The 14,876-nt window shown below is 37.3% G+C and overlaps 1 protein-coding gene and 2 pseudogenes across 2 annotated transcripts; all 3 read left to right on the forward strand.

Moving 5' to 3' along the window:
* Positions 1 to 408: 408 nt before the first annotated feature.
* Positions 409 to 5,329, forward strand: LOC137743560 (uncharacterized). Of its 2 annotated transcripts, none has more exons than XM_068483477.1 (8): positions 409 to 578; positions 1,009 to 1,064; positions 1,136 to 1,260; positions 1,780 to 1,936; positions 2,734 to 3,161; positions 3,345 to 3,845; positions 4,044 to 4,191; positions 4,825 to 5,329. In XM_068483477.1, exons 1-8 carry the CDS (start codon positions 510 to 512, stop codon positions 4,946 to 4,948), a joined length of 1,608 nt encoding a protein of 535 aa, XP_068339578.1. In that variant the 5' UTR covers positions 409 to 509; the 3' UTR covers positions 4,949 to 5,329. The 2 variants fall into 2 exon arrangements, with proteins under 2 accessions (XP_068339578.1, XP_068339576.1); XM_068483475.1 differs by having other exon boundaries at positions 410 to 578; positions 1,777 to 1,936; positions 4,825 to 5,328.
* Positions 5,330 to 5,826: 497 nt separating this feature from the next.
* Positions 5,827 to 12,722, forward strand: LOC137741896 (FBD-associated F-box protein At3g52670-like; annotated as a pseudogene).
* Positions 11,316 to 14,010, forward strand: LOC137741897 (putative F-box/LRR-repeat protein At5g41840; annotated as a pseudogene).
* The last annotated feature ends 866 nt before the right edge of the window (positions 14,011 to 14,876 follow it).

Genomic DNA, 14,876 nt, shown 5'->3' on the forward strand with positions numbered 1-14,876 from the left:
GATGAGTGAAAAGATGAAGAGTCGCAGTGCATGAAGGCTTAGAGTTTTTTATTGGGAAATTTGATGTTAGAGGGTGAGATGATTGGATAAATGACTAGGAAAAAAAATATAAAGTGCATATATAATGATAATAATACCTAAATATATATATATATATATATATAAATGAATAAATAAATAATATAATATTAATAGTAGTGGTACGGTACGGTATATTACTGGTAATGATTTTGAATACTATTATAGTACCAAAAATGTATGGTACGGTACAAATACCTACCAATGATACAATTTTTTTGACACAACTTTGATATGGTACGGTTGATAATTCGGTTAGTAAGATAATTTGACAAAAAATTATACCCTAGGCAAAACGCAGAGAATATGGCGGGAAAAGAAGCGAGTCTTGGGAGGGAAACTCATTGAAAGATCTAATCTTTCACTTTCACGCCTTTTACTCTTTTTTTCTAAGGGAGAATCGGCGACCCAAAATTGTTCCTTTTACAAAAATGGCCCAAACCGAAACCCTAGGAATCATCCAAGACATCGAAACCCTTGTCTCCGATCAACTTCAAGTGGTACCAATCCCTCTCTCTCTCTCTCTCTCAATCTCTCGATTTTCGTTTTATTTTTCGCAATTTTACAGTTATTATATTATTTACTGTAATTTTGGCATGACCCATCAAATTTTCAGCTTTAATTTCTGTTATTTTTGTTCGATTTAGTGTTTTTGCTGCGTATTACTCTTTGTTTTTGGAGCTAGCTCGTACTAGGGTTTTGGTGATTTTCTAATTGTTTCAAAAAATTAATTTTTAGGGATTTGTTATTGGGTTAGGTTCAAAAATGCAATAAGCTTCGGAACCACTTTCAATTTAGCGTGGATATTGAACTGTTACTAGTGTGTTTCGTGACAAAGAAAATTCTTGATTGGAATTTGAGTTAAGATGCATTTAACGCCTTATAAGATGGTCTAAATTTAGTTACTTTCTGTACTGAATTATGTTATAGGTTTCCTACAAGTGGCTGAGTCGAAATTATTTGGTGTCTTCGAATGCTGCAAAGAGGTATAGGAACTGTCTCAAAGCTTGTGGGTTGCGTTTCTTGTTTACAAGTGATTAAATGTTGTTTTGTATAGGTTACTCCAGGAGTTTGTTGAAAAGCATGAAAATGGGTTCGAAGTGGTGTATGTTTTGGCTGGCTGGTTGAAGAGCGATCCTTCAAGCTACCATATAAGGCTTGTTTCTGGGCCTAAGCTTACAGGTGACATATAATTGTAGACTAGTATGTATGTTTACTTGTGCTGATATATTTTCAAGTAAAATCTAATAGGGAAGCATCCAATTATATTCCTTTTAAAAAGAACACTATGATTTTAAATCAATGGTGTACTTCCTGGTTCTATTAGATGCAATAGAACATGTTAAAAGAGTGAGAGCAGTAGTTTGGAGCGTTAGATTCCCAATAGGACATGCATACATACATAGAATTAGACATGTTTTACATACATGGACTTGAGTGATGGTTGACACAATTTGGAATGTAATAGATGCTGTTATTTCTTTTGAGTTTAATCATCCTTTCATGAGCTATTTAACAATGGTTTCCATTTCTTACTTTAAAATCTTTTAAGTGTGCTAGTTGAAATCAAAGATAATTGTTCATGCTTTTTCTTGGTCCGTCTCATAATCTTTTTGTCAGACATTCAGATTTAGTCTCATCATTATACATCTGGTAAATGAAATATTATGGAACTCATGTCTGTCAAATTATATGCAGAAGAAAAAGAAGAATTTGATGGCAACTGCTCAGTCGAGGTTTATAGTGTGCAAGCTTGCATCCCAAAGGATCCAGCTGCACTGTGGAATGCTGAATTTGTGCAAGCAGAGGAGCTCTTTAAGCAGGCTCCTACGGTTGAGAATTGCTTGAGAGATAACAGGTATATTTCTTTCTATCCTACTCCTATAAATAATAGGTAGGCTTTTTAGCCAAAATGGTCCCTGAGATTTACATAACTCCTCACTTTGGTCCCTGAGATTTGAAATAGATAGAATTGGTCCCTAAATATCAAGAGTTTATGAAGTTTAGTGCGTCTACTATATTGCAACTTTGCAAGTCTGGCAAATCTAACAGATGCTGATTTCTGCTCAGTAAGGATTATGTAATAGTTGGCCTTGTATTCATTGGAATCTTTTCCATACAGCACAAAAAGAAGAAAAGTAAATGAAAGTGATTTGTCACTGTAACCACTTAAATTTATTTGGTTGATTTTTGGTTTATGAAGAATTTCTCCTGTTAATTATCGTAGGAGTACATTAGTAGTTAAACATTGACTTGTGAAGTGTGTATTTTAATCCTAACTTAAGTTATGTAACAGAAAACACTTAAATCAATTGATTTTCTTTTTTCTTTTTTCTTTTTTCTTTTTCTGGTGGGTGATTATAAAATTTGCATTCTTAGCTCATTAGATATTTCAAAATTCAGAAAATTTTATAAGATGGTAGTTGGCTTTTATACTTTACAAATACCAAGAGTTAATTACTTAATGTTTTGGAGTTTCTGCTTTCGCGCTCATGCATGGTCAAATATATTCATCCCAGTGGTCATTGTTCCGTTCATACATATGATCTATTACTTTTTAGTTATATAAAAGCATTTCTACTTATACACCTGCTTATGTGATATTTTAGCTTCGTTACCTTCATTTTCAATGCTCTTCTTTGTTGTCTTCTTCAGGTTTGGTGGGATTTCCAATTCCTTTGTTAAGCGTAATGTGGATGGAGCGCCATTAAGCACTGAATCTCTGCAACTTAAATCTAAAGCAGTAATAGGGCGATCAGAAATTAATTTACAGGCTACCAATGTGGTCAGAGATGTCCAGAATAAAGGACAGCAATCTAGCCCAAAAGTTGGTTTACAGGCTACCAATGTGGTAAAAGATGTCAAAATTGAAAGTAACGGAACTAGAGTTTTTGATCAGGCTAACAAACCTCATGCAGCTAAAGAAAAAGTTCCTCCTGTGCCTGTGAACAAAACGAAACTCCAGAATGAGAAAAGCTCTTCTGCTTCTGGATGTTCGTTGGCAAATTTCTGGGGCCGGGCATCTGTGAAGTCAAAGTCAGATGCTCCAGAGAAAAATAATACTTCCATTCCTGATCATACTGGTTGGTTTCCATTTATCGTTATCTTAAGCAGCTTATAAAAATTTAATTCTACCTTCTGGAAGTGATGGATAAGTTGGGAATTTATTCTCTGAGAAGCATTTTAAATGCAAATAGGTTCTTTGTTTTTGTGCTCAAGAATGTATCTGGCTCAAATATCTCTATATATCCTTTTTCCCGTTTCAGGAGCTAGTGCAAATCCTCAAACTTGTGCGCAAGAAGCAGTAGCGGGTGTCAGCAGTGACGATGATGGTCAACAAGTCAATTTTAAGAGATCATCCAATGGCGAAGGCACTAGGAAAAGGAGGGTTGTCTTTGATTTCTCAGATGATGAGGAAGATGCAGTTAATTTAGCATCACCGGAGAATCCAAAAGGGCAATCATGTCTAGATCTGAAAGAAAGCAGCAAAGTTATGGTTCCAGAGAGAACCAATTTGAATTTTGACGAGCAAGTAGAAGATAACCCCAAGGTTAAGGAAGAAATATCTGTTGTTGGGGAATCTAACGAACCTTCCAGAGAAGATTCTTCAGTTGTCAGAAAAGTGATAGATGCTGGGATTATCCTTAAAGAGAAGCCTATTCCCGAACAAAATGTGAACAAAATGGATAAACCCACCAACGCTGCTTCAAGTTCACCTAAAAGAAGAAAAGTTATGAAGACAGTGATTGATGAACGAGGAAGAGAAGGTAAGCTGTGTTTTAGTTTCTAAATCGTCCCGTTAGCAAGATGTTGCTTGGCAAGTTGGCAGGGCTGTTCCTGTCTCTGCTTCTGCTTTAAAATTAACACCTTCCCCTTATTCAACCAAATATAATTAAGTTGCACTTGTTAGTAATTTTATCTTTGACTATGTATATTAATTTGTTCTTTTAATCAAATTTTTGTAGTGACTGAAGTAATCTGGGAGGGTGAGGAGACAGAAGCAAAGAAAGCCGACAGTGGTGTAATCATGAAAGCCGGCAGTGATATAATCAAGAAAGACGACAGTGATATAATCAAGAAATCTGATAATAAAGCTCCCAGTGCGGTTAACAGGTAAATTAATTTCTTTTTTTATTTGCTTTGGTGGTTTCTATCTTAGAGAATATCTAATTGGGTATTATAACCTACTTGATAAAGGATGCTTGTAACACAAGAAAAACAGTTCATCTTGTTTGATTTCACACACTATTCTTTTTCACATCATGCAAATTCTTGATCAGTTGGATTACGAACATGCGGAATTGTTCACACCTCAGTAAATTCTGCCAATTCCAACTCTTTTTGTAGTTTGTGGGTTGAAACAAATGTTACAAATATCAATGGCTCGTGTTAGAAACAGGTGATTGTATTTGAAGTTGCAAGTTTGCAACCAGATAGCAGGCTTAAATTGCTAGAATATTGAATAATTCTGTTCCGGATATCAAATATCAGGTAGACCGTAAAATGCCAGAAAAACGTGTAGATCAGATGCTGTATGTCTTAGTTTCTAATTTCGGTGCTTCACTTTTGTTCCCATATACTTGTACTAGCATTTGAATCATTTATGTGGTTTATTTGATTGCCTAGCTTGGGCAGGAATACGGTCTTGTGTTAGTTATTTTGTGCCAATTTTTTTATCGATCTTTCTTGATGATGTTTTGGCTTGTGCCTGATGACTGAACTCTAATTTTGGATATGTGAATCCAGGCTTCCTGCAGCTAAGAAGTCAGTGGGAACTCCGACAAATGCAACTGGGAAAGCAGGAAACAAGAAAGGAGTAAACAAGGATCCTAAGCAAGGAAATATTCTTTCATTCTTCAAGAAGGTCTAGAGGCCTTTTTAAAAGCTCAAGTACCCTGCAGGAGTGTTTGATTATGTGGTCCCTATGGGTAATATAGGTTTTCGAGTTGGCTAGATCTCACCTTTCTTTGCGGTCTTGGGGGGGCGCTAACGGGATTGGGGTGGGGGTGCATTGCTCTCGCATCTTGTTCTATTTTTAAAGCCGACGGAAGGGAGGGTGCTTGTTTTCCTCACTGCTGCTAATTTTAGGCTCGGATGTGTATATTATCTTCTCAGACTTACACTTGATCCAGCATATTAAATGTACCGTCACAATTTATTTTTGTAGTAGCAGAGTGCAGACGCTGGGCCATTTTGATCGGATAACCTGATTAAACAACTTTGAATTCGAATGTGCATGTCTTCGTATCCTAGCTTTGCATCACGTATTTAGGGACCGGATGAATTCTCCGTTGTGGTCACTAGCCATTCAAGTCTACCATTTTGGTCGAATACGACCACCATTTGAAAGATTTTGAAAATATGTGTTGCAGTAAAATCTGATCTTGCACACTATAAAGTTCCTTGGCAGCAAGATTTCCGGTTTAAAGATCCCAACCCTCTCTTCCTCGAGCCTAATTACGTTACATGGTTAAAAAAATTTCACTTTTCTAATCAGAGAGTAATATTTACAAAAGCATATGTCTGGCCTGAGTGCTGCAGTCTTCCCCTAAGCCTCGTCAGAGGCGATTGTTTGAAACTTTTCAACGAAAAGAACTTGTTCATATCCAAACTTTGTGGTTTCGCCGGTATGTTCTCTTGTGCTTGTAGTTCTTGTACTAGTAGCGATGATCAAATTTATTTTGCTTGTGTGACTGCACATTTTATTGATTCTGCTTGGAAGTTGCAGAAGAGAATTATCGCTTTTGTATGCTCGAGTATGATCATAACGCTTATCGTAAGCTCGAGTATGGCACTCTATCAAATTGTTCTTGTGCTTGGAAGTTGCAGAAGAGTCATTGGAGTTCTACTTTGCTCATGTTACAATCATGTGTGAATTACAATGCTGCAATCACCGATTATTATAACGGTAAGCATGATGCTGATCTTTTATGCAAAGTGGATTGGGAGCTTAGTTTTGTGTTCATGGAGTTTTTGAGTGTTTTTTATGAAGTTGCAATCTCATTGGGTTCAAAGGTTTATTCTCCCAGTTCTTGTATGGCTTTCTATCATTTGTTAGGCATTAGCTTTACATTTTCCAAACACAAATCTCGTTCGGGGTTCAAAGCGATTTATGACATTATGGAATCGAAATTCAGAAGCTATTACGAGTTCATGTTGCCTAGTTTCTGTTTAGCTAAAGCAAGAGTCCCCACGATGAAACTACGCGGCGTAGAGCACATGGTGAATGACATTTCCGAATATTTAAGCGCGCCATTGAAATTCAATAAAAAAGCACTAGACACTGTTGCATAACCAGGATTATGAATCCAAAATTGCAGAGGTTACAGAAGTTACAGAACCTTGTGCTACTTAAAACAGTATGAGAAGAAGAGTCGATGTTCATACTAGCTGGTGAGAATATATGAGGCAAAGCACTTGAAATTTGATGTAAAAGCACTTGACACTGTACCAAACTTTTTAACACACACATCCCACAATTTATATAGCAACGCATGATGTATCATCCTGTATGACGGCCACACTGAAAAATCTCTCCAATCCAACAATAAAAATGTGGCAAAGCCCAAATAAAGGATGAAAAAGGGAGTGTGGGAAGCCTGGATAGAAGATTCACACTTAACACTCGACAGTCGCAGCAGAACAGACACGGTCAAAACGTAGTTCCTCAGTTCTTCCCGCCGTTCCCAGTAACCAATCACAGCGTTTCAGGTACTTTGCTTCATCTACTTCCTTACCTTCTGTTTGGTTACCAAGAAAACTTCCAAATTGATAGTATAAAATTCAAGCCTTGCCCTTTTGCATTGCTGATTTGTGAATTGTTAAGATTACTTAATCTTTCTTTTCAGCTGCTAATTTCTAGATTGAATTGAATTGGTTTGCGCAAAAAATGTTCCATTTACTGGGTTTTTTGTTTTAATTTCTCTAGACAAGTAGAATTTCATATGTCAATATTATATATGAACAGTTTATGGTTTGTAAAAGTAATTGGAAGGAAGCGTAAATTAAGAGTTTTTGGTTTCAATATTTACAATTTTTTTTATCAAAATTCTAAACAGATATAAAAGTGGGTTCGAATTCGGAGACTCGAAGACTAAAAGAGAATTCAAAGCCTCGGGCAGGAGGTGAAGATAGGATTAGTCGATTGCGAGATGCAGTTCTTTGTCACATACTTTCCTTAATTCCAACAAAGTATGCTGTGAGGAGCAGCATTGTGTCCAACAGATGGAAGAACATGTGGGCTTCTGTTCCTAATCTGGACTTCGAAGATAGATCAAACACTCGTGATGGTTGTATCGCGAGAGAAATCAACAGATTTCTTTTCCGCGAGAGAAATCTGTTCATAATGTCGTTGAACTTGACCTTCTAGTTGAAACGGATTCTGGTGATGATTTTATATTTGAGTTTCCTCAATGCATTTTTAGTTGTAAAACACTCGTGGCTTTGAAGGTGTATTTAAATTGTATTGGCTACAGTCCTCCTACATCAGGGTGCGTTCTAAATCTCAAGACCCTCTATGTCGGAGCTGAATATCCCGATAGTGACTAGGTGGAAAAGATTTTTTCTTGCTGCCCTGTACTTGGAAGATTTAACTATAATGGGACTTCTTGGTGAATATGAGCTTTTGAATTACAAGATCTCTGCGCCTGAATTAAACACATTAAGGTTGAACTTACCTGTATATGTTGGAGATCATGATCAGAACCACAGTATTTTTATTAATTGTCCGAAGCTTGAAAACCTTGATATCAGGCAGGTATTTTGTCGAGTTATATATTTGTGAACGTCAAATCCCTTGTTAAAGCCAGTTTTACTCTCTTTTTCCATAGTGCGGAGAATCTACAACCCAATTTCAATAACCTTGCAATTACGAGCCTGACAGGAATTTCTAATGTTCAGTGTCTTTCTCTATCAGCTCATCATTTTTTAAAGGTAAATATTCTTTAGCCTATTTCTTTTATACTATGTTTGGTAGAGAGGATTCATACAGTTGAGCCCACTTACAGCGATAAGGCTTGTTTGTTGTTGTTTTGGTGTTTGGTATAGGAAGGAAGAAGGAAACAGTATGTTTTGCATAAGTAAATATTTAATTTATGCATGAGTTTTTGTTTTATCGATATATTATCTTTCATGAAGGGTCATTGTCTACCGGCATTTGATAATTTAAGAGAACTGAAGCTGGTTCTTCACGATTGCTATCACTGGGATTCGCTAACAGAGTTGCTCAAGAGATCACCTATATTGGAATATCTTGTTGTAGAATATGAAGAAGTAAGATGTATTTCAGTATTTTCGCTCTTGCTAAGTCATTCTAACGTGCAGCTCTTTACTATACTCATTTCATTCCCATTTTTTCAGGATAAGGAATGTGTTAACAATTATGATGAGCATGAGTACTTAAAACATGTCTTATACTCACAGCATCGATGGAATACACCAGAGTCTGTACCTATTTGTTTGATATCACACCTCAAGATTATCGCTATAAGGGGATTCAAGGCATACCTGCATGAGAAGAAAGTGGCAAAGTATCTGTTAGAGAAAGGTAAAGTTTTGAATAAGATGACTATTTATACAAAGAGTTAACACAGAAAAGGGGTTCTACAACTTGCCAAGTTGAATTGGTCTAAAATGTAAGTTTTAATTCTTACAAATTTTTTATTTGGAAGTCGAGTGTTGTGTTTTGGATGGATTCTGTTACCTGAGTTCTTGATGAGACCAGCACCTTTGTTAATCTTGAGACTGATCAATTTGAAGATGTTTGTTTCGACTTGAATATGTTTCCTTCCAATTCTTCAACTAATGGTGGCATTAACATATTTGAAGATATGTGCTTAGCGTACTCGTACCATGGTTAGCCTGTTGACACGTTAATTTCCAATGGATGCTGTTAGTCTTAATGGATCAATTTGCAGATGTTTGTTTTGGACTGCATTCATTTTAAACTAGCCGTTGCTTTTCAAAAAAATTTCCTCCCCCATAGCTCTACATAACGACCAGTTGAACTTATCTAAAATGCTAAGCTTTTATTAGGTTTTTATTCTGTTAAGTCCAATGTTGTGTTTTGGATGGCTTCTGTTACCTGAGTTCTTGATGAGTCCAACACCTTTGTTAATCTTGAGATGGATAAATTTGCAGATGTTTGTTTCGAGTTGAATACGTTTCCTTCCTATTGTTTAACTGATTATGGCATAAACATACATGAAGCTATGTGCTTATTGTACTCGTACACTGGTTTTTAGTCGATACATCAATTTGCAATTTATTCTCTTAGTCTTACATGTAATGATGCTACCGTTGACATGTTTAGGCCATACGATTAATTTAATTGCGCAACAAGGCTTGATATTGTTGAAAGCTCATATAGAAAAAACAAGGAGGGCTGTTTTTAACCTCCTTGCCTCCTCTCCCGCTTTGTGCGAATCTCGTCATATGAAAGTGAAATGTAGAAAGTTTAAGCCTGATATGGAGACTCATTGGAACTATACTTTGCTCATGTTACAAACTTACAATCCTCTGTGAATTATTCTGCAATCACTGATTTTTATAACGGAAAGCATGATAGCGATCTTTTATGTGAAACAAATTGTGAGCTTAGTTTTTGTTCATGGAGTTTTTGAGTGGTTTTTATGAAGTTGCAATCCCATATAGTTCAAAGGTTTATTCTCGAACTTCTTGTACGGGGCTCTATCACTTGTTCTGCGTTAGTTTTACATTTTCCGAATACAAAGCTCATTTGGGATTCAGAGCGATTTATGACACAATGGAATTGGAATTCAGAAGGTATTGCGAGTTCATGTTGACTAGTTTCTGTTTAGCTAAAGCAATGGACTATCATAAAACACATTGTGAATGACAGTTTGGAATATTTAAGCGTGCGACTGAAATTTGATGCAAAAGCTCTTGACCCTTTGTTGTATGTATAACCTTTATAAGGTTTATGAACCCAAGTTTGCAGAGGTTACAGAACCCAGTGGTACTTCAGTCGTAGGAAAAGACGATTCAATGTTCATGCTAGCTGGAGAGAATGTTTGAGGCAAGAAGATATAAAGCACTACCGACCAACCGAGCTGCTCAATAACATGACAACCTCAATGTTCTAGCTTGGTGGAAATCGCATCAAGGGACGTTTCCTGTGCTTTCTGTTATGGCACGCAATCTACGAACTCCTTGGGTGTCTGCAACAGCAGCAGAGTCTGTTCTCAGTAGTGCAGGGAAGGATGACATGGTTGAGAACTTTGCAAATCTGATCAAAGCGATGGTGATGAATGATCAATGATGACATGGTTTAGTTCCCTTTTTAATTGTGGTTTGAAACAACTCCATTTTGAAGCCCAAAGGTATGGAAGCCTGGAAGCTTCAAACTTCACGGTCGCAGGCAGAGCAGAAGCATCCAATATCCATGGTTGAAAGCATCAACTTTCTCAATAAGTAGAAGTTGGGACACTAACCAAACAGCTTTGCAAGTCCAAAGTTTCTCAGTTCTTCCCGCTGTTTCCCAGTAAGGAATTACAGCGTTTCAGGTACTTTGCTTCACCCTTATTATAAATTCCATATCATGTGTTTGGTTACCCAGAAAATGATAAAAATGATGAACAGAAGCTTAAGGTCTTGCCCTTTTCGTTTATTTCTGAATATTTTTTTTATTGAATTAAGTGTGTTTCCAGAAAATGCATGGTAATCGGGGTTGGGCTGTACATTTCGCGGTGGATGGTTACCGGAATTTGCAGATCTGAGAGGAACGGGGGGACGGAAAATGGGGAAACACAGAGATGAGGGACGGCGTTCCATAAACTCGTTTCAAATTCATTAAACCAGAAATCCGAAATCCGAAGAAACCCGAAATCCAAAATCCGAAATCCGGAATCCGAAATCACCACCCGAAATCTAAAACCCTAAAACCTAAACCCTAAACCCTAAAACCTAAACCCTAAACCCTAAAACCTAAACCCTAAACCCTAAAACCCTAAAACCCTAAACCCTAAACCCTAAAACCCTAAACCCTAAACCCTAAACCCTAAAACCTAAACCCTAAAACCTAAACCCTAAACCCTAAAACCCTAAACCCTAAACCCTAAACCCTAAAACCCTAAACCCTAAAACCCTAAACCCTAAACCCTAAACCCTAAACCCTAAACCCTAAACCCTAAAACCCTAAACCCTAAACCAACCCAACCCCAACCCCAACCCCAAACCCAACCTCTCTGCAATTGCATTTCTTCACGACAGAACCCAGACAGACATTCAAATTGGGTTTTCTTTTCGACCCGTTTCTACGTACCACCCTTCGTTGTCTCAATCTAATCTCGACACCCAATTTAATCCAACGATAACCAGCAAGTGAATGAAGCGAGACAGAGAAAGAAACCACTCTGCAATTGCATTTCTTCACGACAGAACCCGGACAGACATCCGAATTTGACACAACCTCTGCTTCACAGGCTTCTCCTAAATCCTAAGCTGTCAATCTTCTTAATGTCGCTCTTTCCCCTCAGGTCAGTGATCATTCTTTCTTCAATTCTCGTTTACCTATTTGCAAATTTTTACTTTTTACCGGAGAAAATAGTAAAGTCTGTTTGATGAACGCTTACAAATTCATCTGACTTTGAGCAGAATATCCAGACTTTTGAGGAATAAGCTTGCCCCTGATATCTTACTTAATCCGGGTTCTGGATAACAATGATGATTTGAGCAAGTGCTCAAATGGGCTTCCCTGCTTGTGAATTTGAAAGCAAGTAGCTTTCAATGGTGTGTTGGCTTCTATTGTCAATGAAAAGAGAGCTTTTCGAGATGTTTTGTTTGTGTAGAAGGAGATTGTGACGGCCGGAACCTTGCCAATTCTTGTTGATGCTTTGAATGTTTTGTTGGAGGCATTGTTTAAGGCCGGCCGCGTTGAGTCTGCTCTGGATGAGTATAGGAGGATGAAGAATAAAGGGTGTATTCCTGTAGCAGAACCTTTGAGTTTCTCGTAAAATCCCTTATTGCAAAAGACCGATTGAAGAAGACTGTTATTGTGTGGATTCTGGAATGGAATGCTTGATCTTGGTTGCTAGCCTGATTTGAGTTTTTATTCCTGCACAGTACCTTTGTTCTGTCTGGAAAATAGATCGGAGGTGGGGAATTAGATTGTTCGAAATGATGAGAGCTCCATATTTCGGAGAATCTACAACCCAACTTCTTTAACCATGTGACTGCGCTTCTTGAGCATCTTTTGAAGGTAAATAGCTTTAACCTATTTCTTTTACACTGTGTTTGGTAGAGAGGACTATATAGGAAGGAAAGAAGGAAACAGTATGTTATGCATAAGTAAATGTTTAATTTATGCATGTGTTTATGTTTGATCAATATTTTATCTTCATGAAGGTTCATTGTCTTCCTGCATTTGACTATTTGAGCAAATTGAAGCTCATTATTAATGACTGCTATTACTGGGATTTGCTAACAGAGTTGCTCAAGAGATCACCTCGTCTGGAATTTCTTGTCGTTGAACGTGATGATGTAAGTTGTATTTCCCCTCATGTAAGTCATACAATCGTGCACCTCTTTACTGTTTTCATTTCATTCACACTTTTCAGGAGTCAGATTGTGTTGCCGATTATGATGAGCATGAGTACTTACAAGATGTCTTATACTCAGATCAGTGATGGAGTACACCGGAGTCTGTGCCTGCTTGTTTGATATCCAAATGAGCAGAAAGTTGCAAAGTACCTGTTACAGAGTGGTAAAATTTTGAAAAAGGTTACTATTCATGATGAGGTATTCAGAGATTTGATGCTGCAAAAGGATTCTAGGAAATGCCAAGTTAAATTCTGTAAGTCCAGTCTTTATTCTGTACGACAGTAGAAAAGTTTTAGCTTCTTTGACGTTTTTATTCTGTAAGTCCAGTGTTTTCTTTTAGATGGATTCTGTTAACAAGTTAAATTTGATTCTGCAAAATGATTATAGGACTTAAATACAGTCTGTTTGGTAACCCAAAAAATATTCATTTATGATTGATAGAAAGTTTCCGTTGTTTATTTGTGATGATTAGCAGCTACTTCTAGATTAATTTTTTGGGTCTGTTTTGTTTTCAACGAAAAGCTTTTCTCTAGAAAGAAGAATTTCACATGTCAAGATATTTGAACAGTCTGAAGTTTATAAACTAATTGAATGGAGCATAAATTTAGAGTTTCTAGTTTCTAGTTTTAATTTAATTTAATTTAATTTAATTTTTTAACATTTTGATGCAAGAGTTGAAGATAGGATTAGTGGATTAGCAGATGTCGGAGCATCAAGCAAGAGTGAAGATAGGATTAGTGGATTAACAGATGCAATTCTTTGTCACATTCTTTCCTTCATTCCAACAAAGTTTGCTGTGAGAGACAGCATTCTGTCTACTAGATGGAATAACATATGGGCTTTTGTTCCCACTTTGGACTTGAAAATTCAAACGCATGTCTGTTATGTGGAAGAATGAATATCTTTCTGACCATGTTTGTTGTTTGAACTCTGTCAATTGGGTACTTGCCTCTCGTGACACATCAGATATTAAAACTTCCGACTCCATTGTTGCTCGCTTGTTGAGGATTTCTCTCAGATTGATGGTTGGATCCGCACCGCCATTAGGCAGAATGTTGTTGAACTTGATCTTCATGTTAAAGCATTTATACTGATGATGAAGTTTTCCGACTTTGGAGTTGCCTGAATGTGTTTTCAGGTGCAAGACACTGGTGCTTTGAAGGTTAGTCAGATTGTATTACCTATATTCCTCCTGCGTCAGGCTGTTTCCCAAAACTCAAGTTCCTTGATGTCAAAGTTGAATGTCCTGAAGGCAACTCAACGGAAAACCTTTATTCATGCTGCCCTTTACTTGAAGATTTATCTATAAATGCAACTATTGCAGTTGATATGGTTCCAAAATTTAAAGTCTCTTCACCTGAACTGAAGACGTGAAGAATGATAGAATATTAAGGTTTGTGGACGTAGTGGTTTTATCCACTACGTAAACATAGGGTTATCTTTTGTAAGCAGGTTAACTGCATGGTTCAATAAATCCTAGTTTTTAGGAATCAGTTGTAGTTGTTTACTTAGAGACTTAGTCATTTACCACGTTTAGGATTATGTTTAACGTGGGCTGCAGTTTTTCCGTTCCAGTTGTTTGTAAGGCTTATTTATAGCCAGTTTCTTGTTTGTGGTTTAATAAGACAATCCTTCCAGTTCGCAGAGATCCTTTTCAGCATATACTTAGGTTTAACATTTGGTATCAGAGCCCCACCCTGGGGCTCTTGATCGAAGCTTGAGAGATCGTAATCTTTTGAGTGTAGAAGTACGTGAACATGGCAGGAGAAGGAAGTGGTTTTGTGCAAGCATCCATCCCAAAGCTGGAAGGGCATTACGATCATTGGGCAATGCTTATGGAAAATTTCCTACGTTCAAAGGAATATTGGAGTCTTGTGGAGCATGGAATTCCTGCAGTAGCAGAAGGAGGTTCACTCTCAGAAGGGCAACGAAAAGTGTTCGAGGAGCACAAGTTGAAAGATTTAAAGGCTAAGAACTATCTGTTTCAAGCAATCGACCGAGCTGTTTTGGAAACAATCCTGAACAAGGACACGGCTAAAGAGATTTGGGATTCGTTGAAGCAGAAGTATCAAGGAACTGCTCGAGTCAAACGAGCACAGTTGCAGGCTCTTCGAAAGGAGTTTGAGATGCTACACATGAAGACGGGAGAGACTGTGAACGAATTCTTTGGTCGAACGTTAACCATAGCCAACAAAAGAAGGATCAATGGTGACAAACTGACAGATGTAGAAGTTATTGAG

Source organism: Pyrus communis, chromosome 8 (assembly GCF_963583255.1).
Source record: "Pyrus communis chromosome 8, drPyrComm1.1, whole genome shotgun sequence".
In the NCBI taxonomy this organism is placed as follows: domain Eukaryota; kingdom Viridiplantae; phylum Streptophyta; class Magnoliopsida; order Rosales; family Rosaceae; genus Pyrus; species Pyrus communis.